This window comes from Myxocyprinus asiaticus, chromosome 46 (genome assembly GCF_019703515.2).
Source record: "Myxocyprinus asiaticus isolate MX2 ecotype Aquarium Trade chromosome 46, UBuf_Myxa_2, whole genome shotgun sequence".
In the NCBI taxonomy this organism is placed as follows: Eukaryota; Metazoa; Chordata; class Actinopteri; order Cypriniformes; family Catostomidae; genus Myxocyprinus; species Myxocyprinus asiaticus.
This window is the reverse complement of record NC_059389.1, coordinates 22,290,693-22,318,337: the sequence shown is the minus strand read 5'-3', so window position 1 is coordinate 22,318,337 and position 27,645 is coordinate 22,290,693. Positions and strand designations below refer to the sequence as shown.

Genomic DNA, 27,645 nt, shown 5'->3' with positions numbered 1-27,645 from the left:
TTGCAATGGCAACATAACGTAAACACTAAAATCATGCAAAAATGATTATTTAAAGAACTTTACAGCTCATATAATACATGAGTTTTAACAGAAGAATTAATGTAAGTGCATATTTCTGCCTTTAAACGCGATTATAATAATGAAAGATTATAATACCTACTGGAATGGAAAAAAACAAAGCTGACAAGACACAAATTTCCACTTTATTTGCTTTTTATTGTGTTTTTATATGAACATAGACCTATGACAAGTGCATGCATTTTACAATGAAATTTAAGTTGAGTTATAAAATACACTAGATATCTGAGAACGATCAAAGGATTTAGAGGGAACATTCCGTGCATTCTTAAAGGCCCTAAAGTGCCAGGTCTCCCCGCAGAATTAATTCATCATACTGTAAAAGCATTTCCCACATATAACAAGTTTGCAAATCATTCATAAAAGTCTGACAATTTTATGCTGCATGCTTAAATATAAATTGAAGACATACCAACCCAAACCGAACATTCAACATTTGGTAACCACAATAAAAACAAGTTTATACAAACAAATTAACACTACATGTTAGTGCACATATTGCACCATATTCTATATGTTAGTGCACATATTGCACAAAAAAAAAAAAAAAAAAATTAGACACTTTGTTTTACCTTGAAAATTTGACAACAGAAATTGTGTTACTAAGAGCAGTTTTTTATTGCTCTTCCAAATGCATGTAGGAAAAACAATATTCATTTGGCATATTATGGTGAATTAAACAATCTTAATGCAACTTCATCTCTGTCGTGATGGAATGCTGCATCCTTTCCGTTAACCATTAGTGTGGGTTTTAATGCAACCATACGCAACATTTACATTCAAACATTTGCATGGTATTTTTCCATACTTAATGCAATATTATGAAAATAAAACTCAAATCATTATTTGCACATGAAATAATGATACATAATTTGCTTATGCTTTTTGTGCATACTGTACTACAACAAAGTACCAAAAATATAGAAAACCCAACAGATTTTAAACAGACTAGTAAGATACAGTATAAGCAGATTTGTTATGCAAGCAGGCTGATAAACACCATGAATCTGTCCAGCTTGTGTTTACATCTGTATGTAAAATAAACTTTGAGTGTAAAACAAATAACAAATTACATGTCATCTATAACATTACAATTCCAAATTTTCCTGCTAAAATGTATTGTCGTAGCATCATAATACAGCTATTTTGTCTACAAATATCTAAAATATATACAGTACCTTTATATAAAAAAGAGTGATCCAGGATTCCTAGGAAAGGTCTTATCATGGATAGTGTGTATTCATGTAAATTTGCGAAACGTAAAAAAAAAACAGGCATACATTACAATAAATCCATGAGGATTTAAAAAACAATAAAAAAACTTTTCTAACTTAAAAATTGAAAAAGGCTATTTAGGAGATTGCTTAACGTCCATTCTATTGCAATAAAGTCTTGTATGTGATATACGCATTTACGTTTCTGAACATTTCATTATGTTGCAGGCGTGGTTGTCCATTTTCTGAATTTTCTTTATGCATTGTCTTTTTTTAAAGTCTTCTTTTTATACAATATCATCGATGGTGTATTAGTCAGACAGCTTAAGACCGATTCAAATGCCCATGTCTGCAAAATCTTCTCTCTGGAATCCTTTCTGTAAAACACAATGCGAAAAACAGCACATGAGCAAATTATACTCTATATTACGAACTTATGAAGTGATATGATAGGTGTGGGTGAGAAACAGATCAATATTTTACTATACAGTAAATTATCCTCCCTGCCCAGTAGGTGGTGATATGTAAAAAGAATGCAAATCACCAAAAACAAAAGGAGAATGTGAAAGTGAAAGTGGAGATTTATAGTAAAAAGAACTTAAATATTGATCTGTTTCTCATCCACACCTAACATATTACTTCTGAAGACATGGATTAAATCACTCAATCAAGATTTATGGATTACTTTTATGCTGCCTTTGTGTTTTTGGAGCTTCAAAATATTGGTACCCATTCACTTGCACTGACAGGATCTACAGAGCTGAGATATTCTTCTAAAAATCTTAATTTTTTTCAGCAGAAGAAAGAAAGTCATACACATCTGGGATGGCATCAGGGTGAGTAAATGATGAGAGAATTTACATTTTTGGGTGAACTATCCCTTTAACACGCTTAAAAAATCATTTGATCAGTATTTTTGTCTTGTTTTCCAGTAAAATGATCTAAACAAAGCAAAACTTTTTTCAATGGGCTACTTTTATGCATAAATCTATCAAAATTTAGTAATGTGTGAAAGAAGGAAAAAAATATTTGCCAAAGGAGTAAGACAAACAATAAATTAAAGATATATTCTCTAAATGTATCTAACATTTATATATGTTATTACCTAACATTTGTACCAGGTAGTACTCTGGCTACCACCTCAGGTCTGAAATAGGAGAAAGAGCTTGTTTTTTTTCGTTTTTTACCCGTTGGCTGTGGCATTTTGTGGTGTGTTAGGACATGTTCATGAGGAAAATCACCTGAAAGCCACATCTCTAGGTAGGGCTCAATGTATGCCTCCTATATCAACACACCTCAACTACTCCTTGTATGTATATGTGGGTGTATATGTGTGTGAAAAAAAAAGAAAAGAAAAAAAACCATACATATGACTCTATAAAAGAGCAGGTTATTTATCCTTTGATTGAAAGATGTATGAGTGTGTTCATGTGTGCGTTTATGTGTGCATATGACAGTGGGTTTTTTTTAAATAACTGAAAATAACTGGAAAATGACTAGAGGGCAGGGCGGTATGGTAGTAATTGTTGTTCAAAGCCAACAGTACAGTGACAGTCATGGTTTTGTAATGTGTAATAAACACAAATACAGAACGTACACACATTGTGAGGGTGGGTCTTTCTAGGCTGGCGGAAAATATGTTTACACTAAAAACAAACTTGTTTAAAGAAATAACAGCTAAATAATAGCTAAAACCTTTGATGATGTTAGCGTGTTGCTATGTGGTTGCTAGGGAGTTACTAGGTGGTTACTAGAGTGTTTTGCGTAGCTTGTAGGTGGTTCCGTACGGGCAAAATAAAAATTCTTTCATCATTTACTCCCAGATGTGAACAATTTTCAGCCATGGCTGGACAATAAAGTAAACTAAACTAGACTTTTTTTTTTTTTTTTTGCTAACCTCAAACGAAGATTTTTAGAAGAATATATCAGCTCTGTGGGTCCATACAATGCAAGTGAATAGCAACCAAAACTTTGAAGCTCCAAAAAGCACATAAAGGCAGCATAAAAGCAATCCACATGACTTCAGTGGTTTAATCCATGTCTTCTGAAGAGATCCTATTGGTTTTGGGTGAGAACAGACCAAAATATAACTCCTTTTTCACTGTAGATCATGATTTCAAGCTTGATTACACTTCCTATGGTGCCATCTAACGATCTCCACATGCATCAAGCACTAGGGAGTGTAATCATGCTTGAAATCATGATCGCACCTAGAGACTGCAATGACAAGATGTACAGTACAAAAGGAGTTACATTTTAGTCTGTTCTCACCCAAAACTGATTGGATCCCTTCTGAAGATATGGATTGGTCATATGGTTTACTTTTATGCTGCCTTTATGTGCTTTTTGAAGTTTCAAAGTTTTGTTCACCATGCACTTGCATTGTATGGACCTACAGAGCTGAAATATTCCTCTAAAAATCTTTGTTTGTGTTCTGCTGAAAAAAAGAAAGCCATTCACATCTGGGATGGCATGAGGGTGAGTAAATGATCAGAGAACTAATATTTCCGTGTGAACTATCCCATTAAGTCCGGAGTATACTTTGATTTTCTGCTTCGTCTTGGCCTATTTTGCCTATTTTATTATCTACCATGTGAAAATTGTAAGTCTGATCACTTAAAAAAGCTATATCACACCCATACTCAACATACCGCACAATTTGAGGTATTCTTAACGTCGGTAGTAAAAACAATGAGTTATGTGCCAAAGTTTAATACTGATACTAAATCGCCACCCTAAGTACTGGTATCAACATCAGCCATTGAAAAAAAAATACCTTCACCACTAGTAAAAAAGATATTGGCTTTTATAATAATTTTTACATTTTTAAATTATCAAGCTTGAATTAATATGCGATTAAAAGCATCTATTCTGTATTTCTGTCTTTTTAAATGTAGTCACAGAACTTACACTTCTGTAATCTTTGTGTAGTTTCTTGTACTGGAACATGTTGGTTAGCACCGTTGCCGCTGCTTTGGCTGCTTTCAGTCTGCCGGGGCTGGACGAAAATAAAAAGGGAAACATCAGTATTTTTTTTTTATTTTTATTTTATAATTTAATGTTTATCTTTATTGTGTTGTCAGATGACTTTGAGTTTTACCTGCTGTCATGAGAAGTTTTGATGCCCACCAGCTTGGGCAGACCATCAAAGAAGGTGATATCTCGTGCCGCCACACTGCTGCTGGTCACCAGGTTGTTGAGGGTACCGCAGATGTTCACCACCACGTCACTTGATGGTTCTTTTGGGCGGCCGTCGGCGGGAAGCTTGCTGACCAAAGGATTAACCACCTTTGTGGCTAGAATCAAAGAAATTGAGCCATGAGTATCTCGAATGCCTCAGAGGTGCAGCCAATGGAGTTTAAAAAGGAAAAGGAAAGCCCACCCATGTCGTTCTTGTCTCTGGCATGACCAGAGAGGTTTCTGAGCAACCCAGTGAGAGAACGGAGTTCTATATCGTTGTTGGTCCTGAGAAGATCCAAAACCACAGGCAACATCCTCTGTTGCTCCAATGCTACGCGACTCAGGATGGATGCCCACTGAGAAAGAGAAGATTTTGGTGTTTAAACATACGTTTAAAGAGATCTAACTGACTGTATAGAAATTTTCATATTAGATATTGTCCAGGCTTGGAAATCAAAACTGTATATTCCCAGGTTTTCCTTGACTGTGGGGACCCTGTATATGTAATTTCAAAATAATAATAAAAAAAAAAACTTAAAGCATCTCTCACCCTCTTTTCTCCAGCGGTGATGTTCTGCAGGGCTCCAGCCGCAGCCTCCCGTGTGGTGCTGTTGATCTCACAGCGTTGCAGCACCTGGTTGTACAGCTCCACTATCTTTGGGTGCCAAAGCCACTCTATGTCCCTGGGCTGCCGTGACACCTCTGTGAATGTTGTGAGGTCCTGATTTTGCCTCTGAGAGCAAGACAAGAAAAGAAAGATTGAACTATAAATCCCACAATGCGATACATCAACCACTACCTCGTTTAAAGACCAAACACACACTTTACTCTTTTATTTAACTCTTAAAAATTTGATTTTTACATTCTCTCAAGAGAATGTGAGTGGTGCTTGCCCATGCAAATCTCTCCACTGCAATGCATTAGGGTGTCGTGTGTCTGAGAGGTTTTTAGTGCATTGCTATGTGGTTGCTATGGTGTTTGATGTGAGTTTAGTGTGTTGCTATGTGGTTGCTATGCAGTTGCTTGGTGTTTCAAGTTATTTTAGTGCATCGCTATGTGGTGGCTATGGTGTTCTAAGTGAGTTTACTGTGTTGCTATGTGGTTGCTATGCAGTTGCTTGGTGTTCCAAGTGATTTTAGTGCATTGCTGTGCGGTTGCTATGGTGTTCTAAGTGAGATTAGTGCATTGCTATGCGGTTGCTATGCAGTTGCTTGGTGTTCCAAGTTATTTTAGTGCACTGCCATGTGGTTGCTATGGTGTTCTAAGTGAGTTTATTGCATTGCCATACGGTTGCTATGCAGTTGCTTGGTGTTCCAAGTTGTTTTAGTGCATTGCCATGTGGTTGCTATGGTGTTCAAAGTGAGTTTAGTGTGTTGCTATGCAGTTGCTATGGTGTTTTAAGTTAGTTTAGTGCATTGCTATGCGGTTGCTATGGTGTTCTAAGTGAGTTTAGTGTGTTGCTGTGGGGTTGCTATGGTGTTTTAAGTTAGTTTAGTGCATTGCTATGCGGTTGCTATGGTGTTTTAAGTGAGTTTTGTGCATTGCCATGTGGTTGCTATGATGTTTTAAGTGAGTTTAGTGTGTTGCTATGCGGTTGCTATGGTGTTTTAAGTTAGTTTAGTGCATTGCTATGCGGTTGCTATGGTGTGTTAAGTGAGTTTATTGCATTGTTATGCAGTTTCTTGGTCTTCAAAATGATTTTAGTGTTACAACGCTGTCTGTGGTAATATAAGTAATATAATATATATGGTGATCTAAGTGATTTTAGTGTGCTGCTATGTAGTGGTGCACCGTTCAGGAAATTTGAGGCCGTTACCAATTTGTCTTAAGGTGCCCTTTGCCACACTTTTGCAGGTTATATGCTGCAGTTATATGTTTATGCCCCATACAGTAAAATTACAGTACCACTTTACAAAAAGGTTCCATTTGTTAACATTATTTAACAACATTAGGTAACATGAACTAATGCACTTAGTTACACTTTGTTAGTTACAACTAATACTAATGCATTTTTAAAATCAAAAGTTGTATTAGTTAATGCACATTAATGCACTATGAACTAACATGAACTAACAATGAACAATTGTGATATTATTAACTAACATTATAATTAATAAAGGCTGTAAAAATATATTGTTCATTGTTTGATCTTGATACCTAATGCATTAACTAATGTTAAAGAAATGAAACCCTTCTATTAAGTTACATTAAAATTACAATAATTGTGAATTGCTAACATTTATTTGTATTGAAAACAGTTATGAATAGTTCTGTTGTCAATACAAAAAGTCATTGTGACATACTGGCAACCGAAAACCATGAGAGCATCACACACAGCAGAGATACATTCAAAAATAAGAAAAATATATCCATTACAAGCTATAAAACTGCTCCAGTTCATGGACTTAAGACAATTATCGGCCGATTTCGATCGGTGGCCGATCGATCAGCGCACCCCTATTGCTATGCGGTTGCTTTGGTGTTCTTAGTGCTTTTAGTTTGTTGCTATGCAGTTGCTATGGTGTTCTAAGTGAGTGTAGTGCATTGATATGCTGTTGCTTGGTTTTTCAAGTGGTTTTAGTGCATTGCTATGGTGTTCGAAGTGATTTTAGTGTGTTGCTATGTGGTTGCTATATGGTTCTAAGTAAGTTTAGTGCATTGATATGCAGTTGCTATGGTATTCTTAGTGACATTGGTGAGTTGCTGTGCAGTTGCTATGGTGTTCTAAGTGACTTTGGTGCATTGCTAAGCGGTTGCTATAGTGTTCTAATTGAGTTTAGTGCATTGGTATACGGTTGTTTTGTTTTCAAAGTGATTTTAATGTGTTACTACGCTGTTCCCATGGTATTCTCGGTTGTTATGGTGTTCTAAGTGATTTTTGTACATTGCTGTGCAGTTGCTGTTGTGTTCAAAGTGATTTTAGTGTGTTGCTATGTGGTTAATAGGGTGTTCTGGATTGTTGCTTGGAGGTTGCTTGCTGGCCCAAATAAAAAAAGTCTATGATATTTTATCGCTTAGAAAATCGGATCACTTAGAAAACAGACTAGCACAATCAGTTACTTTAATTTAAACCTCGATTAAGAATTTTTGGTTTAACAAAAGAAAGCAGCTTACGTCTTTGGCCTTCTTGCTCTGAGGTGTGAAACAGCCAATGGCTTCTCCTTTTGAAGAGCTTTGAGCTCGACTCGGACCCTCCAAACGAGCCAGTGCTGATGGGGGGATCTCACTGTACAGCTGATAGGAAAGATTCCTCAGCACACACACAGCATTCTCCACACCCTAAGAGAGAGAGAAACACACAAGAATGCCCATGACCACACACACTTATGCATGACTTTGATAAGGTTTGTGGTTCAGCTGGCCCAAAAATAAAGGCTGAATGTAAAGTTACAAAATTACCTTCTCTTCCACTTTACTGTCCTCCAAGGATTTCTGAACATAGCCAACCAGAGCATCTACAAGGCCACGCATCTCTCTCATCTGCTGTCTGGTCTTCTCGTTTACTGAGCTCAGGTTTCTGTACAAAGAGATTTATAAAAGAGTGAATCTCACGAAAATATGTCCACGTCTTATTTCACACTAAAATCAAAAGGAAAAAAACAGATGTTATGTTTATAATAATTATAAGAAAATGAAGCCAATGTCACACTATTGGGATTTATAGCATTTTGACCTTCTTTTTTTTTTTTTTTTATGACAATTTAGCACATTTCCCAATTCTCATTAATGTAATGCATCCAGACATTTTACTTTTCAGTTTTTTTTGTTTTTTTTGTTTTTTGCACGTTTTTTTCATTGGATTCTCATTAGTGTAATACAGTCATTTTTTACTGTATTACAGTAAAAAAAATGGTAACAATTTACAATAAGGTTCCATTCGTTAACATTAATAATAATTATAATTTTTTTTAATAATTGTATTTATTTCTCACACATTATACATTTGCACATATACAGTGAAATTCTTTTTTTCACATATCCCAGCTAAGCTGGGGTCAGAGTGCAGGGTCAGCCATGGAGCAGATAGGGTCAAGGGCCTTGCTCAAGGGCCCCACAGTGGCATCTTGGCAGTACTGGGGCCTGAACCCCTGACCTTCTGATCAGTAACCCAGAGCCTTAACCACTGAGCCACCACTGCACCATTAGTTAATGCATAAGGTACCATGAACAATAAACAATATTTTTTAATACAGCATTTGGTCACACTTTATTTTACAGTGTATTTACAGAGGTAAATACTGAGTAATACTAATGAACTACATGTATTAACTCCCTAATTACTTTGTAGAGCTGCTTGTACTTACTGTACATACTGTTATTGTAATTATAATAGTAATTTATTATAGTAAAATCTAATATGTGTTACACGGACACTGTAAAATAAAATGTTACCCATCATTTATTAATCTTGGTTAATATTAATTTATACATACACTATTGTTCATATTTAATGCATCTATTGTTAACATGAACAACTTTTCATATTGAAAATGTATTAGCATGTTTGAAATGAACATTAACCAAGATTAATAAATGGTATTAAAATACAATAAAAGTACTGTTAGTTCATGTTATCTACATGTTAATAAGCATTAATTAATTAATGTGTTTTTTATTTATTTAAATCAGCATAAATAAAAGGCAGCACAACAAATACTGATGAACTGTATAAATACTTTACAATTTATAATATATAAATAAATAATACATAAATAAATAATAATATACAATTTAAATAATACACACCATAATATTTTTTACAATACGATAATGTCAATTTGGGAAGAAAATGTGCTTAATTGTCATGAAAATAGTCTTAAAATAGGCTTTATTTTTTAAAAGCAAAAATGTTATTTTTATTTTGGCATGGTTTCCTCTTTTAACCAATAAATTTCCATGATTTTTTCATGAATTTCCCAGACATTCATGATTTGTAAACATGGATTTAAAAAATAATTGTATACACATTACACTCACAAGGAGCAATTCCTAGCTGAGCATTACTACAGTTCAAAAATGTATAGTGACTACAGAAATTTTCATGACTTTTCTAGTCCTGCAAATCACAATTTAAAAATTCTCTGATATATCATATTCCATAAAATATAAGCCGGATATGTTCTTGGTTTCGTGAGATTCACCCAACATAGTTAATGGGGATTTTTATTTATTGTGATGAAGTTCCTACAGGAACAGGAACAAGCAAAGAGGAACTCGAAACATTTGTGTATACCTGAGGCAACCAGTGGTGTTGAAGAAGATATCTGACTCTGATGGGCTCAGCTCAATGATTTCCTGCTCTCCGGTGCCGGAGAGGGGAATCAGAATCTTGTCAGTTAATTCAGGAAGAGTTTCTCTTGCCAGCCTTTCTTTCAGGTTATCCTTAGAGGAGAGATTCCACAAAATACCTTCAGGGAATGAAAGAGGGGGGAGGAAGTGAGATAAAGAGGAGGAAAAGAAGAGAGCATGGGAAAGTGGCATGGGAAATAGATAAGTATTTGAATAAAGATAAGAACAAAAAACAAAAGTAGAAAAAAAAAAATCAAATATTGAAATTGTTAATTCCTGTGAACACTGTAAAACATCGCTAACACTTTACAATAAGATTCTATATGTTATATAGTATACTGTATGTATCATGTTATAATTTTAGTATAATCTTAGTTAATGTTTATGGTAACATTTGTTAACATTAGTTAATGCATTATGTATACTTACCTAACAATAAACTATATTTATTATTTATTAATTATTATTTATAACCAGCATATATTAATCTTGGTTAATGTTAGTTTATAAAAAAATATATATATATAGTTCATGTTAGTTCATAATGCATTAACTAATGTTAATGTATAGCTACAATTCTACATTTCCAATATGTATAGTATATGTTGAAATTAACACAAACCAAGATGAGTAAATGCTGTAAAAGTATTGTTCATTGTTAGTTTATGTTAACTATTGCTGTTAACTAATGTTAACAAATGAAGCCTTATTGTAAATTGTTATCATGTTCATTTATAAATACTTTTACATACACATTTCTCTGAAAACAAGTATTAATATCTTATTTAATTTTGCATCTCAAGTAAAATGTTCTTTTTAGTGGAAAACCAGACAAAAATACTAATCATCCAAAAAGAAACAGGAAAATCAAGGCACACTTCCAGATCAAAAATATAGTAAAAGCCTTTATTGTCAATGGCTATAACAGTAGCTAAAACAATGGAAAAAAGAGCGCTGCAAACCTACATGTATCAGCAAAAATGCCTTCATCAGGGTGCCTAAAGGCACTGATTTTTGCTGTGCAATTTCTAATTGGGGTAATAGTTACAAACAATTTCTAAATCAGACTTCCTTCTAAAGATTTACAACCTCCTCAACTTTCAATCACAATCATGTTGCCATCTTTGCCCAAGTCAATGTGTTTAGAGATTAGATGCTCATGAAACAGATTTTTATATGAGTTCATGCATATCCAGACATGCACCAAGCTTTACATGACTCATGGGCCTCCACTTAAGGAGTCCTATCATACCTTTACACAAGTCGAGACAACGATGAGTTTTTAATATGGCTTGATGCAATACTGAGAGCACGGTCAACGCCCTATATAGAGCACATGCAGTTACACATTTGCAGGTTGAGTCATATCTAAAATCTGTTCACATGTCATATCCTGAGTTGACTAGAGGCTTTAAATGGCTTTGGTCCTCACCTCTGTCCACCTTTCAGGTCAATTGTAAACTTTAATAGAATGCTGAATGATTAAAAAAAAAAAAAGAAGATTTTATTAGTGCTGTCAGTCGATTAAAATTCTTAATCGCAATTAGTCGCATAATTTTTCATAGTTGATCGCGATTAATCGCAGATTATGAAAGTGATGAAATTTTACTCTATATAGGTATAGATATATTTTTTTGTCAAAATACATTTATTTCCTTTATAGGAAAGAAAGCAAAACAATATGTAACAATATAATGCTTTATTAACATTTTCCAAACAAAGCCTTATACAGTATAAAGATAGAAATGCACTAAAATAGCACCAATTCAAGTAACATTAAACAATTTGCAAAGTCTTTGTGGGAGTTTGACTCATGATTCATGATTCAGAGCATCAGCGTCAAGCGACGCGTAAAAAGCGCAACATACAATGTCTCATTCTGCCTTTTGGTGACAGTTAAGACCTGACCTGATTCTGTGGTAATTTAATTGCACCTGACAGAGGCTGCAAAGCACTTATTTTTCATGAAAAGGAGAAGGATATAGCTGCAGGCAGTGCTCCAAAAAGGGGTGGGCGCTCCAAACCACCATTAAAGATATAGGGAGCCCCTTACCAAACCCTTTCACTAACCTTAACCGTGAGTGGAAGTGACGCCCCCTTCTGGATTAACCCCACCCTCTTTTGAAGATCTCTGGCCTGCAGCTACTTAGTGTCAAGTCCCATCTGGGCTTGTTTTGTACATACAAATTGCATTAAGAGTTCCTTTCCCATCGCTGTTGTGGTGTGTTCGTCAGTGTAATGACTCCGGGCTGACACATCACAAAGTTTCCACCCTAAACCCACCAGTATTTTTGCTAGTTTATGCCTTAGTAATGGTAAATGCATTAATCGCGATTAAGAAAAATTTACGTGTTAAACTTTTTCATTAATTGCATGCGTTAACACATTAATTTTGACAGCTCTAGATTTGATAGATTTTCTGTATTTTTTAAACATAAATCTATGAAAAGGAAGTAGGAAAAAAACAAAAGTTTGCAGGTAGTAACTGCTAAGTGAGCACTGCCCTACAAACACTGAAACCGAATAGTTTTTAGTTTTCGGTTTTAGTCTAGATTTGTAGTTAGTAAAATTTTACACACTCCAGCGGAGCAAATTATAATCTTTTCAGGTTCATATCTGAACCAAGCCATTTTTAATATAAGAATACAGAGTGAGATACAAATTATTAAATTAATATCTGTATTTGTGTAACATTCTATTACATGATCCCAGTTTATCAGTTTTTCATGCCCTCTTTTACTACAGGCCTAACAAAAAACTTGTTTGGCACTTGCGCTCAAGGCCTTTTGTGCAATAATGGAGCTTTGTTACGTGGCCCAAGAAATAAAATTCAGTTAATCTATCTAAAGCAAACACACTTGGTTAAGATCTAAAAAGCAAAGGCTATTGAATGCAACAGGTTCTTAGAAAGTAAAGGTTAAATAAAGAACTAACCAGTGATCCAACTTTGAAATCAATTGGACCAACGTGACTGTGATATGATGCTCACCTGTGATGTTCTTGCGGAGTTCGTCATCTTGGTCTTTCAGGGTTTCAATGAGTTTAGGTATCCCGCCAGCTTCAATGAGGGCCACTTTGTTCTCCATGTTCTCATAGATGAGGTTTCTGGTGGCTCCGGTTGCATAGCGCTGTACCTCCAGATTCCCACAGTTGAACAATTGCACAAGATATGGAATTCCCTTCAACTGGTTCACCTAAACCAGAGAGAGAGAGAGAGGTTTGTATTTTTTTTTTATTTAGCTTGAATCTAAAATGTTTTGAACATGACAGCAGAATGCTTCTTTGGACGAAAATCGACCAATCATGTACCTTTTTCTTTGCCTCGTTGTTATGGTAGCACTCGTGCTGGATGTAGGCGGCTCCCAGCACCTGAAGGTTTGGATCGGACTGATCCAGATAGCTTATGGCAGTAGGCATGTCCAGACCATTAAGTCTATGCAGGAAATCAATAAATTGAGGGGAGATTTAATTAAGATTCCTACAGTTTCAAATGTTAAATGCATTTGTCATTGTTCTGTAAAGATGGTGGTATTTTGGTGGCAGTAAGTTACTTCGATATCTGGTGATACATCTAAGCTAGGGTTTTAGTTTTTTTTTGGAGTCATGGCCCAGTGGTTAGCACACATACCCCAAACACATTAAGCCCTTGGTGCTCACGCTGGAGACACGGGTTTGAATCCAGTCTGCGCCATATTTAACCCTGTTTCCCCCTCCTCTGCCAACAAATTCATAGAAGCACCACAAAAATTAAGTGGTTGCTTCAGCAGTTGTAAATTTCATCTCAAATTTGCTTTTATGACACTATCGGTTAAGTTTATGATTAGGTTTTGTTGATTTAAAACAAGATAAAGCATTAACCTTAAAAACATCATCTGTTTGGGAGAACATTTTACTCACTTTTAGCGCCACAAAGTCTACACTTTACCTCGGAACTACTGCAATACGTGTACTGTACCACGTGATATCATTTTGCAAAAATCTTACCACGGTCATGCAATTTTCATTTGTGGCAACAAAAGAATTCCTATCTGTTTGTTTAAGCATCCTGACTGGGCTGGACATAACAACATTGTTTCAACCAATAGCTTTGGTTTGGGGCGGGACTACCTATTTGACCTAACAATGGCAGACGGTGGGCGTGTTCGGGAAACATTGTTTGAAAACAATCATTATTTTGATAATTCTTTTTGATGCCACAGTGGCTCAGAAATTACTCACTTCATCTCTAATAAGGAGAATGATTTTCTAATTAAGTCGGGAATGAATTTTGAATATTACAACTGTGTTTGTTCATTTGTCAACTAAATTACAAAGTAGTTTAGCTGCTTTTTAACTGGCACTAGTTCCCTTTTTAAGAGTAAACATGATATGAAGATGCAAAAAATTGCTAAAGAGGACATTCTTCCCATTTGTGTGTTTGTGTGTATCACTGCAGTGCTAGGAAGTATGTTTTTTCCCAGGGTGTGTGAAGAGTGAGGTGGCGGGACTGGTTTGGGTGTGCCTGCACAACAGACTCGCTCTTTACATTTGACACATATATGGGCTGGGAAACATCAAACACACAAATTTGTACTAGCACACACACACACACACACACACACACACACACACACACACACACTGTTAGCGCTGTGATAAGCTAAGATAAGCTAAGTGAGGGTGAAATGACAGGCTGTTAAAACCAGGGGCGCAATTACACATTTCCGGGCGGGTATGCAAAACTAAATTTTGTGCCCCCTGTATCTTTGATGGGGGGGGGGGGGTTTGGAGGGGTCGAGGAGGCCGATTGCACCACCTTTAGTGAGCCACATGGCGCTCCATGCATTGCATACCTTGCATATATAGTTATTGCGCCTCTGGTTAAAACTAAGTATGAATAGTTTCGTGGTTCAAAGGGCAGTCTCACATTCACTGTGTTTAATCACTGTTATCCATACTTGCATGCTAAGAAGCATGCTGAGTGTTTTTACCATTGCTTACAAGCTACTTTTACATAAATAGCTAACAAGCTAATGTGCTAACAGTAATAAGCAGTGTTTATTTTAAAGCATGATCAAATATAGGTCTCTGCAGCCAGGGAAGAGAATTCAGGGAATTGTTTTAACAACAGTAATGAGGAAGCATGGGGTTAAACACATATTATTTGTGGTTAGATGCATGTTATTTGAGCTAGTTAGGACTAGCTCAGTGGCGTAACATGTTTTACAGCAGTGTTGCTAACATACTACGTTTGCTTTTTCTTTAAAGTAATTTAAGCTAGACACAATTTCTTGATGTGATACCAGACATCCTTATCAATATATTGTTGATAAATGAGCATATATTGTTTATTGGGGTGGGTCATAAAAAATGGTAAACTTTTTAAATAGCCATGTGCTAATTCCTATTATTGGATAAATACTTCAATTAAACACTTTAAAAAGGAAAGGTACTTTATCTCATTTTATTATTTTAATTTGTAACTTGATGCAAGCAAACCAAAAGTTAAGATTAATCATGTAGTTTGATAAGTCTGGCATCGGTATAAAAACAGGTTCACATTACATAACAATTGAGTATTGACAGTTCAGACTCTAAATTCTGTGCGATGTAAAATATGCACACCTGTGACCACTCATCAATTGAATTCTACATTAATGTTGCAAGTTGGGATGTTGCTTGGCATTATAAATTTAGTTTTTCTTTGTCTTGATATGTTTGGGACACATCCCACTCAATGTTTTTGCAAAAGTCCATGTTTCATCTCACATGTGGACAATGTAAAACAGTCCTGCCCACCGAAAGCCGTGCAAACCACGGTATAAACGGTACAGCAAAATTTTTACTGGTTGACACATTTCTACCATCACACGACATTAGGGTTGTCAACTTTTCACCACACGAATACGGGACGCTTGAGATTTTGAGTGCTTCTGTACTGGACATTTCGCCGTCAGATCGAAGGCATGGTAGGGTGAGGACCCCTCAAGCATTTCGTCACTTAAATACGGAACAACTGGGATGTCTTAACTTCTGCCAAAATACATGATGTCCTGGCTAATACGGGACAGTTAGCAAACCTATTCAGTATATACCGTCATACTTCCCAGCCCAATATGCCTAGCCCTGTTGCTCATCTAGAAGGTAATTGGTTCGCTTCCCAGGCAACACAATTATTGACAAAAACAAACATTAACTTAATGTAAACGTTGATCAAATGCATAACTGTATATATATGCGTTTGTACTTACCCGCTCAGGTTACCCATACTGCCACTCATATCCATGCCGTCAAAAACATCCCTGCCCCTCCCAACACTGTGTATACTCTTCACGGAGCCCGCACGCGACAGCCTTCCCTGCTGCATCATGGCTAGGTTGCTCTGGGAACCACTAAATGCACATCCAGCGCTACCATACATGCTAGATGGAACAGTGCATACACGACTCTGTTGGCGATTGTTGATTCGGCTGATGGTACGGTGGGCGGGGCCTTTGAAGGACTGCTGTCGAGTGTAAACTTCCTGCTCCATGCCGCCTCTGCCGGTAGTCACGAGTGTTCCACTAAGGGAGCGTTGCATGGGCGGTAGAGTCATGGATCTGACCTGCTGCTGTTCGCCATCATAGCCGTTCACTCTGGACAACGAGTACAAAGACTGGCGTGGGTAGGTGCTGGCTGTGTAGCCATTGCTCATATTGTGGGTGGCTGCTTGTTGCACATACGTGGCATCACGCTCTGAAACCAGACTGCCATCACTGTCATCTTGTCCCACCCAGGAAGCCTGCCGTGGAACGGATGATAAACGCATGGAATGCACTGACACTGTGTCTTGGTCACCACCCATTCGGCTGAAGGAACGAGTCATTGTGTTGGCTTGCTGCTGGCCAGCACCAACTTGGTAACCACCACTTTGGAAACTGGCACTCTGTAAACCACCACTCTGGTAACTGCCACTCACGAAGTCTTCTTGGTAGCCTCCACCACCACCACCTCCTCCTGTGTAGCTGATTTTGGTTCTTGGACCAAAATCGATGGCAGAGCGGGATGAGTAACCACTACTAGAGAACTGAGAGGGACGCTGTGACTAATAAAAAAGAGAGGAATGAGAAAAATATTTAATATCTATAATACTATTATCATAGTATCCACATATAGGGAATATATATCACAGATATACTCCCCAATAGGAACATAACTCTTGAAAGTGACAGAGATTTGTACGCTTGTGACTTTTCGTATGGTGTTGCTAGGTAGACCTGACTTGTGAAATATCATGCCTAACTAACACAATCTCTATTAATCATTTTCACAACAGTATTTGGACTAAATACACATCAATATAGTCTCATATATGTAGTGGCAAATGTAAGTAAGCAATTCATCCACAGAAAAGTGTAAAACTCTGTGGCACTATCAAAATATCACTGTTTGAGCATCCTGACCAGGTGTGCGTTTCCCGAATAACTACGTTACTCACTGCATAACCACCATAAGATGCATCGTTGGAGAAATTAACTAGCTATTTCTAAACTAACTAACTGTTTCCCGAAACCATTGTAACTATGTTGCACATCCATCATTCGAACCAAGTTGGTTCAACAATATATTGCTGTCATTAATGATGTTACGCAGGGGTTGGAGTGATAACTTCTGTGGAAATCAAATTATAATAGCTCATTGTGACTAGGAGGAGGGAGTGGCCGGGTTGTAACGATTGGACGCCCGGCACTGAATCAGCCCACATCCGCCTCCTCCTTGCCCATCGTGTGCATCCATTACACTCATTTACACATACTTTCAGAAAGTGGTTTTATGAGTGAAAGCTGCTGAAGACACGAAAGCTGCATGCATTATGTAATGGGACAGATGATTGCGCTGCAATAGTGGGGTAGGACTACCTTAAGTGCATGTAAACGTGGTCATAGTCTTTAAAGAATGTAAGATACAATAAAAGATACAGAAGCCTCAGCGATGTCTAATGATATCCATACAGCAAACTAACAAGGAACTATACTTCTAACCACTTTGTGATGCTGTTTGTAAATGTTCGTTGGAACTACGGTTTCAGGAAACACCAAATCGATGAACTATGTTGGCAACGATGAAACTTGCGACCATAGTTGGCTAATGATGCTTTTGGGAAATGCACACCAGACTATCTGACCAATGGGAGAAGGGGGATGTGTTCTGGATACCTGTCTGAAAACAGTCATTTTTTGCTATTCTGTTTGGTGGTGCTAGTGGTGCAGAAAGTGCACACTTCACCTTTCAAACAAGCAAAACTACCATTGATCCAAAATTTGTAATTATGTTTTTGAAGAATAAAGAATTTGAAGTGGAGTTTAAGAAGTAAAAATAATCTTACCACCATTGGTCTGCTTGCGTTATAGGCGTAGGATTTTGAGCTAAAACTTGGGGTGAAGCTCTGGGTCTGATATTTTGTCATCGTTGAGCCAGACTCTAAAAAAGAGAAAGTAATTTTTTGGGGTTAGATCAAGTGGAAATAGATCTTTGAGGTAACAGTTGCAGGTAACCACCTTTTTCAGTGTAGTTTTACAAGTAAGAACACTTCCCAAAGAACTTTCTCAAAGTGCCGTCACTTTCTACAAGTTTCTGAACACAAGTGTCATACCTAACAGCACAGTAAGAAGGTATCTTAATCAAGAACAAACAACTAGACTGAACTGGCAATAAACTGCCCCACAGTGTGGAGACTAAATTTAAACCTGTAATTGTTTTAACTCACTCTAACACATAGTGACCAGTTCAAACATATAGAAACTACACAGATTTAACCAATCAAATGTCTCCATTTCAACACAAAACAACTGACGAGAAATGCAAATGTGCATGTCATTCTTTGATACAACAATTAAATACAACAATTCATGGTTTATGACACCATTGTTAGTTTGTACATTAAATGTAAATGTTCATCCTATGATAGAACAAGTTTCCCTTTAGTGAGGTTAATGATACCTTTGTCCGTAATATTTTATGTCTAGTTTGTATGTAAATAAAGTGGCTGAATGAAATGCGTAACAGTCTGCATATGTTGTGCACAAGGTACATAGCAAGCTACAAAGGTTCAGACGTACAGCGGAAGATTTAGTGCCCTGTCAAGTCATCAAGTAACTTTACAACTGATAACACTTTTACAAGTCAGTATGCACGGCATGTGTCCTTGATGACACTGTAAGTTTGTAGCAAACCCGTCAAGGTAATTACATGAATTACAGCAATGGATGTTCTCAATTTTGTTCCTGCATAGCAACAAAGTGTGCATGAGTTTAAGGTCTCCTGGTTTGTTTCACCAAACACTTATTTGTGCATCCATGTGCATGCATGTACATGTGTGTGTGTGAAAATTAGGGAGTGGTATAAGATCTTCACAAGTACAGAGTAAGTAGAAGACAACAGCTAGAAAGAGCGGAACCTGTCTGATCACTGTGCACCACACCCAATGTCCCTACCCAAAAAACACACACTCACACACAAAAGCACACCCTTTGCCCTACCTCTCCTTGCTCTATACAATACCGAATTGCTTAACATTTATAAATTCAAACATAAGTAACAAATTATTAGATGTAAGATACAGTATATCATCAGAATTGCATTTTTGGACATTAAAAAAGCAAAGTTATTTTTTATTTTTTTTCTCTGAGCTTCAAAACGATAACCCAACTGAATGATAAACGGTTGTTCCTTGAACTTGTAAATACAGTATGCTTGGTATTTCACCAATGTCAGATCTAGTTTTCAAACAAGGGGAACTTTTTCAAGACATGGCGTGTCTCTTACAGGAAGCCTTGTGCCAGTAACACGAAGATGTGAGGCTGTTCTGACTTATCAGAACACAGGTAAATCTCATAAATCAGAAGTCCAGCTTATGTATACACTAGGTACCAGAGGTTTAACCCTGAAATAGCAGTGGTAGACCTTAAAGCCATCCATTTTTTGTCTTAACCACTCAAATCAACCACAAATGCTTAACCATTTGGAGGCTTTGAGTACTTTTAATGGAAAGTATGCATACTGCATACAAATGCAAAATAGTTTTGTGTATTTACAATTGGTCGATAGTCAGGGAGGGTTCCCACTTTTTGGCCAATTAACTTTTGAATAGTTGTTTCTCATTAGTGAATATTAAGGATTTTTTAAATCCCTTTTTTTTTTTTTTTTTTTTTTTTTTTAAGTATTTCATAGTGATTGCACTCACAAAGAACAATTTCTAGCCATTAAGTTTTAAGATTTTATTAATTTCCATAACTTTTTCATGACTTTTCCATCACAATTTTATGTTATTTACAGGTTTTTCACTGTATGAACCCTGTATGCTACCTTTTTCTTTAACTACACTGCTCAAAATTATAATCTTAGACAACTACAATCTAAGCTTGTGGTCGAAAGCAAATGTTTGAAAATCTGAAATTGTCAATACCAAATTGGCTTTCCGCATCATCCTCTAGAAACTAAAAGTCTCAGGTTAAATTATTTGGCCTTTGTTGTCACGCCAGTTGATACTGACACCATTGTGATTGACAGCACCTAAATACCTGCATGTTTGTGCAATGATAAGCACTTGTTTGTTTTTTTGGAGTGGGACAGATCTTTTGAAAGAGGGCGTTGAAACTTTCACTCTCACTCTCACTAGTCGCTTAACAGCAACTGAGATTACACTTGAACCTTGCTCATTTCACCCTATAAATGATTAACCCAAACCAAAAGCTCTGTTGTGCCAGTGTATTTGTATTTCTGTCTGTTTTGCCAGTGCCAATCTAAAGTAATATCATTTCTAATTGATTTAAAACTTTCTGAATGAATTTAAACTTTTACGAGCTTTAAATTGCATCTCACAGAGTTTGAGTGGAAGGGTGAAAACTACACAAATCAAATGCATCCAATGTATGAATCGGCCAATTTATGACCATGATCAGTACTTTTAACTGAAACAAAGGTATATGCAACCTAGAGCATGCCATGTCATACTAATATACTGTAAGTGATACAGTATTCATATCCACCACACATGAAGAGTTTGATCAGATCTACTTATCCTTTATTATTACTGTTAAACACAAAAAAAAAAAAAAAAAAATTAAAATAATAAAATAAAACATATATATATATATATATATATATATATATATATATATATATATATATATATATACGTACACACACACACACACACACACACACACACACACACACTGGCGGCCAAAAGTTTGGAATAATGTTCAGATTTTGCTGTTTCGGAAGGAAATTGGTACTTTAATTCACCAAAGTGGCATTCAACTGACCACAAAGTACAGTCAGGACATTACTGATGTAAAAAACAGCACCATCACTATTTGAAAAAAGTCATTTTTGATAAAATCTAGACAGGCCCCATTTCCAGCAGCCATCACTCCAACACCTTATCCTTGAGTAATCATGATAAATTGCTCATTTGGTACTAGAAAATCACTTGCCATTATATCAAACACAGCTGAAAGATATTTGGTTTGTTAAATGAAGCTTAACATAGTCTTTGTGTTTTGTTTTTTTTTTTTTGTTTTTTTTTTGAGTTGCCACAGTATGCAATAGACTGGCATGTCTTAAGATCAATATTAGGTCAAAAATGGCAAAAAAGAAACAGCTTTCTCTAGAAACTCATCAGTCAATCATTGTTTTGAGGAATGAAGGCTATACAATGTTTAAAATTGCCAAAATTTTTTTTTTTTTTAAAAATGAAGATTTCATACAAAGGTGTACACTACAGTCTGCAAAGACAAAGGACAACTGGCTCTAACAAGGACAGAAAGAGATGTGGAAGACCAGATGTACAACTAAACAAGAGGATAAGTACATCAGAGTCTCTAGTTTGAGAAATAGACGCCTCACATGTCCTCAGCTGACAGCTTCATTGAATTCTACCCGCTCAACACCAGTTTCATGTACAACAGTAAAGAGAAGACTCAGGGGTGCAGGCCTTATGGGAAGAATTGCAAAGAAAAAGCCACTTTTGAATGAGAAAAACAAAAAGAAAAGGTTAGAGTGGGCAAAGAAACACAGACATTGGACAACAGATAATTGGAAAAGAGTGTTATGGATCTTAACCCCATTGAGCTTTTGTGGGATCAGCTAGACTGTAAGGTGTGTGAGAAGTGCCCGACAAGACAGACACATCTATGGCAAGTGCTACAGGAAGTGTGGGGTGAAATGTCACCTGAGTATCTAGACAAACTGACAGCTAGAATGCCAAGGATCTGCAAAGATGTCATTGCTGCACGTGGAGGATTTTATGATGAGAACTCTTAGAAGTAGTTAAGTTTTTTTCAAATTGTAATAGTAATTTTTCACGTTATTAATGTCCTGACTATACATTGTGATCAGTTGAATGCCACTTTGGTAAATAAAAGTACCAATTTCTTTCCATAAGAGCAAAATCTGTATATTATCCTCAGGGTTGGGAGTGTTACTTTTGAAATGTATTCCACTACAGATTACAGAATACATGCTGTAAAATGTCATTTGTAACATATTCTGTTAGATTACTCAAGATCAGTAACGTATTCTAAATACTTTGGATTACTTCTTCAGCACTGGTAGATTTTTTCACTTGTTTTGACTATAAAAACTCTGCCAGTACAGTAAGACAAAATACACATGTTAAAAACGCATTCTCTGAAAAACCTAAATATCTTACGCAGTGTTGTTTCTAAAACTAGATAAATCAAATTGATCTTGTTTTATTTTTACAGGAAAACAATACAAAAATTATTATCAAGAATATGATTTTTGCCCTAGAAAAAAAGAAATTATGATCTAACATGAATTTTCTTGATTAAAAAATATGATCACGCCTGGTAACGTGAGTGTACAATGGCTAGAAATAGCATTTTAGCTTAGTGTAAAGCTGACAATTTACACAAGGTTTATTTCTATTTCTTCTGCTCCAAACTTACTTCAAACTTACTTCTCTGTCTGCTCGTATGGATGTAACACATCATAAGAAAGTGTTTCACCGCTGTTCAAATGTTCTGCGCATCATTTATATGTATAAACGTTTTTCATCTGAAAGGACTAAATATTAAATGAAACAAATGACAATTAAATGCAAAGTAATCTCTTCAGTAATCAAAATACTTTTTGAATGCAACTGCATTCTAAATACCAATGATTTCAATTGTAACTGTAGTGGAACAGTTACTTATATTTTTTATTTTAAATACGTAATCCCGTTACATGTATTCCGTTACTCCCCAACCCTGATTATTCCAAACTTTTGGCCGCAAGTGTATATGGCAGATAATTTATAGTTGTATACAAAACTAAGCATAAGCCTTTGGTCCAAACAGTTTTAAGATTGTGAAAAACATAAATTTCATTAAAGTGTGTCCAAACTTTTTTAGTAGTAGTGTTTATGCAGTAATGTATTCATAAAAATAACATACAACTGACATACATAGCCATCTATTCAAATCCAGAAATCATGTGACCATAAGGTTTTACTCCAGGCTGTTTTGTCTTCTCCGGTAAGCAAAAACATTGAACATTCACACAAAAGTAAACAACATAGTTACTAGAGCTTGTGAGTGTGAATGTAATAATGTTATTTGATATTAATATCTGACCAAGTTCAAAGATGAACCACAAAAATGACTTCCATATAAGTTTATAAAAGGGAAAAGTAATCCCAAGATCATGGTATAATAGAACTAGGTTAATAATTCAAAGGCTTGTATTATTGGAGCTTTATTTTAATAACATAAAAGCGCGCAGAGACACACCTGAGGCTGCGTATTGTGACGAAGAGCCGTTCTGGCGCGGAAGAGTGGATTTCTCCGCCATTCTCATGGACACCTGCTGGTGTACACGTTTAAATCTGGAGTCCTCTTTGGCATGTGTCCCGGTGTGCGAGAGCTCGTTTTCGGACGGTACCGCGTAAGTACTGACGGTCGAATTGGGCTGCAGCGCCGTCAGAAAGACGTTTTCCGAAGGCACCCTCACACTCATTTCGGCGCGAGGATGGGACCGACCTGAACCAACAAAAGAGTCAAGTTAACTGTCCCACCAGATAATTCCTGCGAAACACAACAATAAAAGCGTAATGAATGACACAGATAGTGCTGCTCTGTGGTAATGCAAAAGCTGTACTGACGGCTGCTCTGACCTCTGCTCTTTTTTTGGCAGGTGGGAGTTGATGTAGGTGGAGCATATATGTGAGTCATAGGTTACCTGATACAGGTAAAGCTCATGAAAGCGCAAGGTGAGGCATTTTGTGTTTGATTTTTTGTTTTACCGTGCTATCCATTTAATTGTAGCTACATATGTAGTGTACAGGGCCATAGCAAGATAATCTGGGCCCCCTGACTGTATCTTGCTCTGGGCCCCTTTCCTATTAAAAAATACAGTTTAGAATTTGTTGTGGGGCCCCCTGGACCTTTGGGCCCCTAGAATCGTTACCACTTTTCACACCATTAGCTACGGCTCTTGTAGTGTAAATTGTGTTAATTACAGGCCGAATTGTAGGAATAGGCTACTATTACTTAGTAACTACATGTAGCATCAACACTAAAGTTTGACTGATTATAACAGTATATGTTACATTTATGTATATACTCTTCCTTATCAACATGATAGTTTCTTGGTTCTAACACTAGATGGTTTTCATATAAAGTGCATTGTTATTACTCAGTAATTACATACAGAAGCATTATCACTAGACTTTGACTGATTAATATATGTATTGCATATATGTTCTTCAGATCAGCGTTATAGTTTCAGGGATCTAGAGAATGAAACGTGTTGGTTAAATTTTTGTGATTTATTGTGTTTTATATGTAATTATTTCCATGTATTATGTATATGTTAATAATTATATTAATAATACTATTTTATAGTGAGTACATTGTTATTACTGAGTAATTATATATGCATTTATACTGTAGCATAGATTATGACTGGAGTTTAACTGATTATTAAATGTATTACATGTTACTTTTTATGTTCTTCAGATCAGCATTACAGTTTCTGGTTGCAGCACCTATTTGTTTTCGGAAAAACGTAGAATAACGTTAGAAAGGTGAGAAGAGAATTTTTTTTGTGTCTGAATAGTTTTTTTATTGTGCCATCAATTTAATAATTTGCATATATAATGTAAATGGTGTTAATTATGAAAGCAAGAATACTATTTCATATTATGTACTTTGTTATTATTCAATAATTACATATGTAATTACACAGTAGCATTTTGACTGATTATTATTATTATTTTTAATCCCTTTTTCTCCCAATTTGGAATGTCCAATTCCCACTACTTAGTAGGTCCTCGTGGTGGCGCTGTTACTCACCTCAATCCGGGTGGCGGAGGACAAGTCTTAGTTGCCTCTGCTTCTGAGACAGTCAATCCACACATCTTATCACGTGGCTTGCTGTGCATGACACCGCGGAGACTCAGAGCATGTGGAGGCACATGCTACTCTCCGCGAGCCACGCACAACTTACCACGTGCCCCGTTGAGAGTGAGAACCACTAATCGTGATCACGAGGAGGTTACCCCATGTGACTCTACCATCCTTAGCAACCGGGCCAATTTGGTTGCTTAGGAGACCTGGCTGGAGTCACTCAGCACACCCTGGATTCAAACTCGCGACTCCAGGGGTGGTAGTCAGCATCAATGCTCGCTGAGATACCCAGGCCCCTGAGTTTGACTGATTATTATTACATTTAAAATGAAACCTTTGTACACTTTTATGCTTGTGAAAGCGATTAAGTATTGTGTTGCACATATTTTGATCTTATTAATAATTTTCACGTATTAATGTTTTAAAAAATCTGTGGTCACCGAATTGATCTGAAGACATAATGGGAAATGTTAGTTGAGAATACAGCTATTTTTTTATATTTTAACTACTGCATATTTTCATTATGCAATATGTAACTAAGTTTACTATTATTTATCATGGTATTGTTTAATCTACACTGAAAATGTGATCCTAAAAAAACTGTAGTTACATCTACATTAACTGGTTTGATTCAAGTCAAACATTATTTAACATGACCGAATCAACCTGACTACATTAGGTTGCACCAACAAAACTCATTTTAGGTTAGATCAAGTAGAAATAGCTCCTTAAGACAATTGCAGCTTGCCACTTTATACAGTGTACTTTTCCCATATTCTTTATTGAACACTAATTGGTTTTAAAGGCTGTTGAGATTTTGTTCATTCTTCCAGACGTTGTGTCATCTACTCCTGACATCTCAGTGTGCAGTGCTCATTCTAAAACGAGTGAGAGTGTGCTCAGACATGCAGGTGTGATTTATGTCTTCGTTCATAAGAGTTGTTATTGTACCGTTGGTTAGCAACATAAGAAGCTGGAAGCCATGGCATGTCTTGCTGTACTCGTTCACAACAATCTCAATCCCTTTTTCTATGAAACACAAGCACTAATACCTACCTTCTAATATCAGAGACTATTTATGACACATTTTCTGTATAGAAAGCCATACACTCTTAAAAATAAGCAAAGAAGGTTTAGCAAAGAACTCACTTCTTACCAACAATCATTTTTAGCTGTGTACGATTCTTGAATTGGCTATAAGGTTCTTTGAAGACCAAAAGGTTGTTGATGGTACATTATAAGTTCTTTAGATAAGCATATTGGTTTCTGGATTCTTTAAAGTTCTAATTTAGATGCTGAAGCACTTTCTTAAGCACTAGGGGAAAAACAACTGGTCTGTAAAACTCTTTTGGTTCTAATTGGAACCTTTATTTTTAAGAGCGTATTTTGCCACAGATACAGTTTAAAAGTGGCCACCAAACTAAATAGCAGTATACTGATGCATTGCCGAGTCCCTATTGTGGCTTAGTGGATAGCACTGTTACCTCACAGCAAGAAGGTCCCCAGTTTGAGTCCCAGCTCACCTAGGGCTTTATTGTGTGGAGTTTGCATGTTCTCCTCCTGTTTGTGTGGGTTTCCTCTGAGTGTTCCCCCACAGTCCAAAAACATGCATGTTCAGTGAATTGGAGACTGTAAATTGCCCACAGGTATGAGTGTGAATGTGTTTGTCTGTGTGTTGTGCTGTGATGGACTGGCCACCTGTCCAGGGTCTTTCCCTGCCTTTGGCCTATGACAGCTGGGATAGGCTGCAGCACTACCCGTGACCCTACATAGGATAAGCGGCTATAGAAGATGGATGGATGGATGGATGTCCATCACAAAAAGGCACTTTCTTTTCCTTTGAAAATGCTGTCATTTATCAAATATGCGAATTTCTTCTTAGCAACTACAAAATATCACAAATCAGCATCTTCCACAGACGTTATCGACTCATTGAGTCACTGTGATTGATACTATACAGAATGCTGTTCTTTATGTAAATGAGATGCATTTGACGCTTGGTCAATATTAAGAAAGTATTTAAAGCTAAAAACAAAATAAGAAAAAAATTTGGAAGAATGGTTGAAATCTCCTATGTACTCACCAGTCAGACTTGCAGTATTTGGTAAATCAATATTTCCAGTGAAGAGACGATTTTGTTTGTATTTACTGTAGTGTGTTCTTGTAGTTTGCTTGTAATAATCTGACAGATGTCAAAGAGAGGCATTATGTTATAGATTTTTTAGTGATTACGCCCAAATCACATTAAATGTGTACATGTGTATGCAGTCTCATTCATTTTCCTTGATACCCATTCCCTGACGTATTAAGGGAGGTGTGTACTGTATGTGATTATGAGTCACAGAGACAGACAGAGAGAGAAAATGGGTGAGTCTGTTTGGGAAGGTGTGATGTAGACGTCAGTGCAGGGGAAACTATGGAGGGAGTGAATGAGGCCTTGTAACACCCCTGGTGTCTTTCAAGTATATAAAACCACACCAAATGCTTCCAGTACTGATTACCAATTTCAG

At 36.4% G+C, this 27,645-nt stretch overlaps 1 protein-coding gene across 2 annotated transcripts; it reads right to left on the bottom strand.

Moving 5' to 3' along the window:
* Positions 1 to 195: 195 nt before the first annotated feature.
* Positions 196 to 27,347, bottom strand: LOC127435564 (plakophilin-3-like). 2 transcript variants are annotated; one of them, XM_051689109.1, is made up of 13 exons: positions 27,219 to 27,347; positions 18,106 to 18,200; positions 15,992 to 16,824; positions 13,071 to 13,194; positions 12,751 to 12,955; positions 9,706 to 9,880; positions 7,872 to 7,989; positions 7,587 to 7,751; positions 5,023 to 5,205; positions 4,675 to 4,828; positions 4,393 to 4,588; positions 4,203 to 4,290; positions 196 to 1,669 (listed from the first exon to the last, which is right to left on the bottom strand). In XM_051689109.1, exons 2-13 carry the CDS (start codon positions 18,184 to 18,186, stop codon positions 1,628 to 1,630), a joined length of 2,364 nt encoding a protein of 787 aa, XP_051545069.1. In that variant the 5' UTR covers positions 18,187 to 18,200; positions 27,219 to 27,347; the 3' UTR covers positions 196 to 1,627. The 2 variants fall into 2 exon arrangements, with proteins under 2 accessions (XP_051545069.1, XP_051545068.1); XM_051689108.1 differs by lacking the exon at positions 27,219 to 27,347 and adding an exon at positions 23,519 to 23,893.
* Between the last annotated feature and the right edge of the window lie 298 nt (positions 27,348 to 27,645).

What these genes read in the sequence shown, in the direction of transcription:
- LOC127435564 (XM_051689108.1), bottom strand. Translation starts at nt 23,744, where the DNA reads ATGAGTGTGAGGGTGCCTTCGGAAAACGTCTTTCTGACGGCGCTGCAG. An exon ending in GTCACAATACGCAGCCTCAG is followed by an intron (nt 18,201 to 23,518) that starts GTGTGTCTCTGC and finishes TCTCTTTTTTAG; the next exon opens with AGTCTGGCTCAACGATGACA. An exon ending in AAAACTTCTCATGACAGCAG is followed by an intron (nt 4,291 to 4,392) that starts GTAAAACTCAAA and finishes ATTTTCGTCCAG; the next exon opens with CCCCGGCAGACTGAAAGCAG.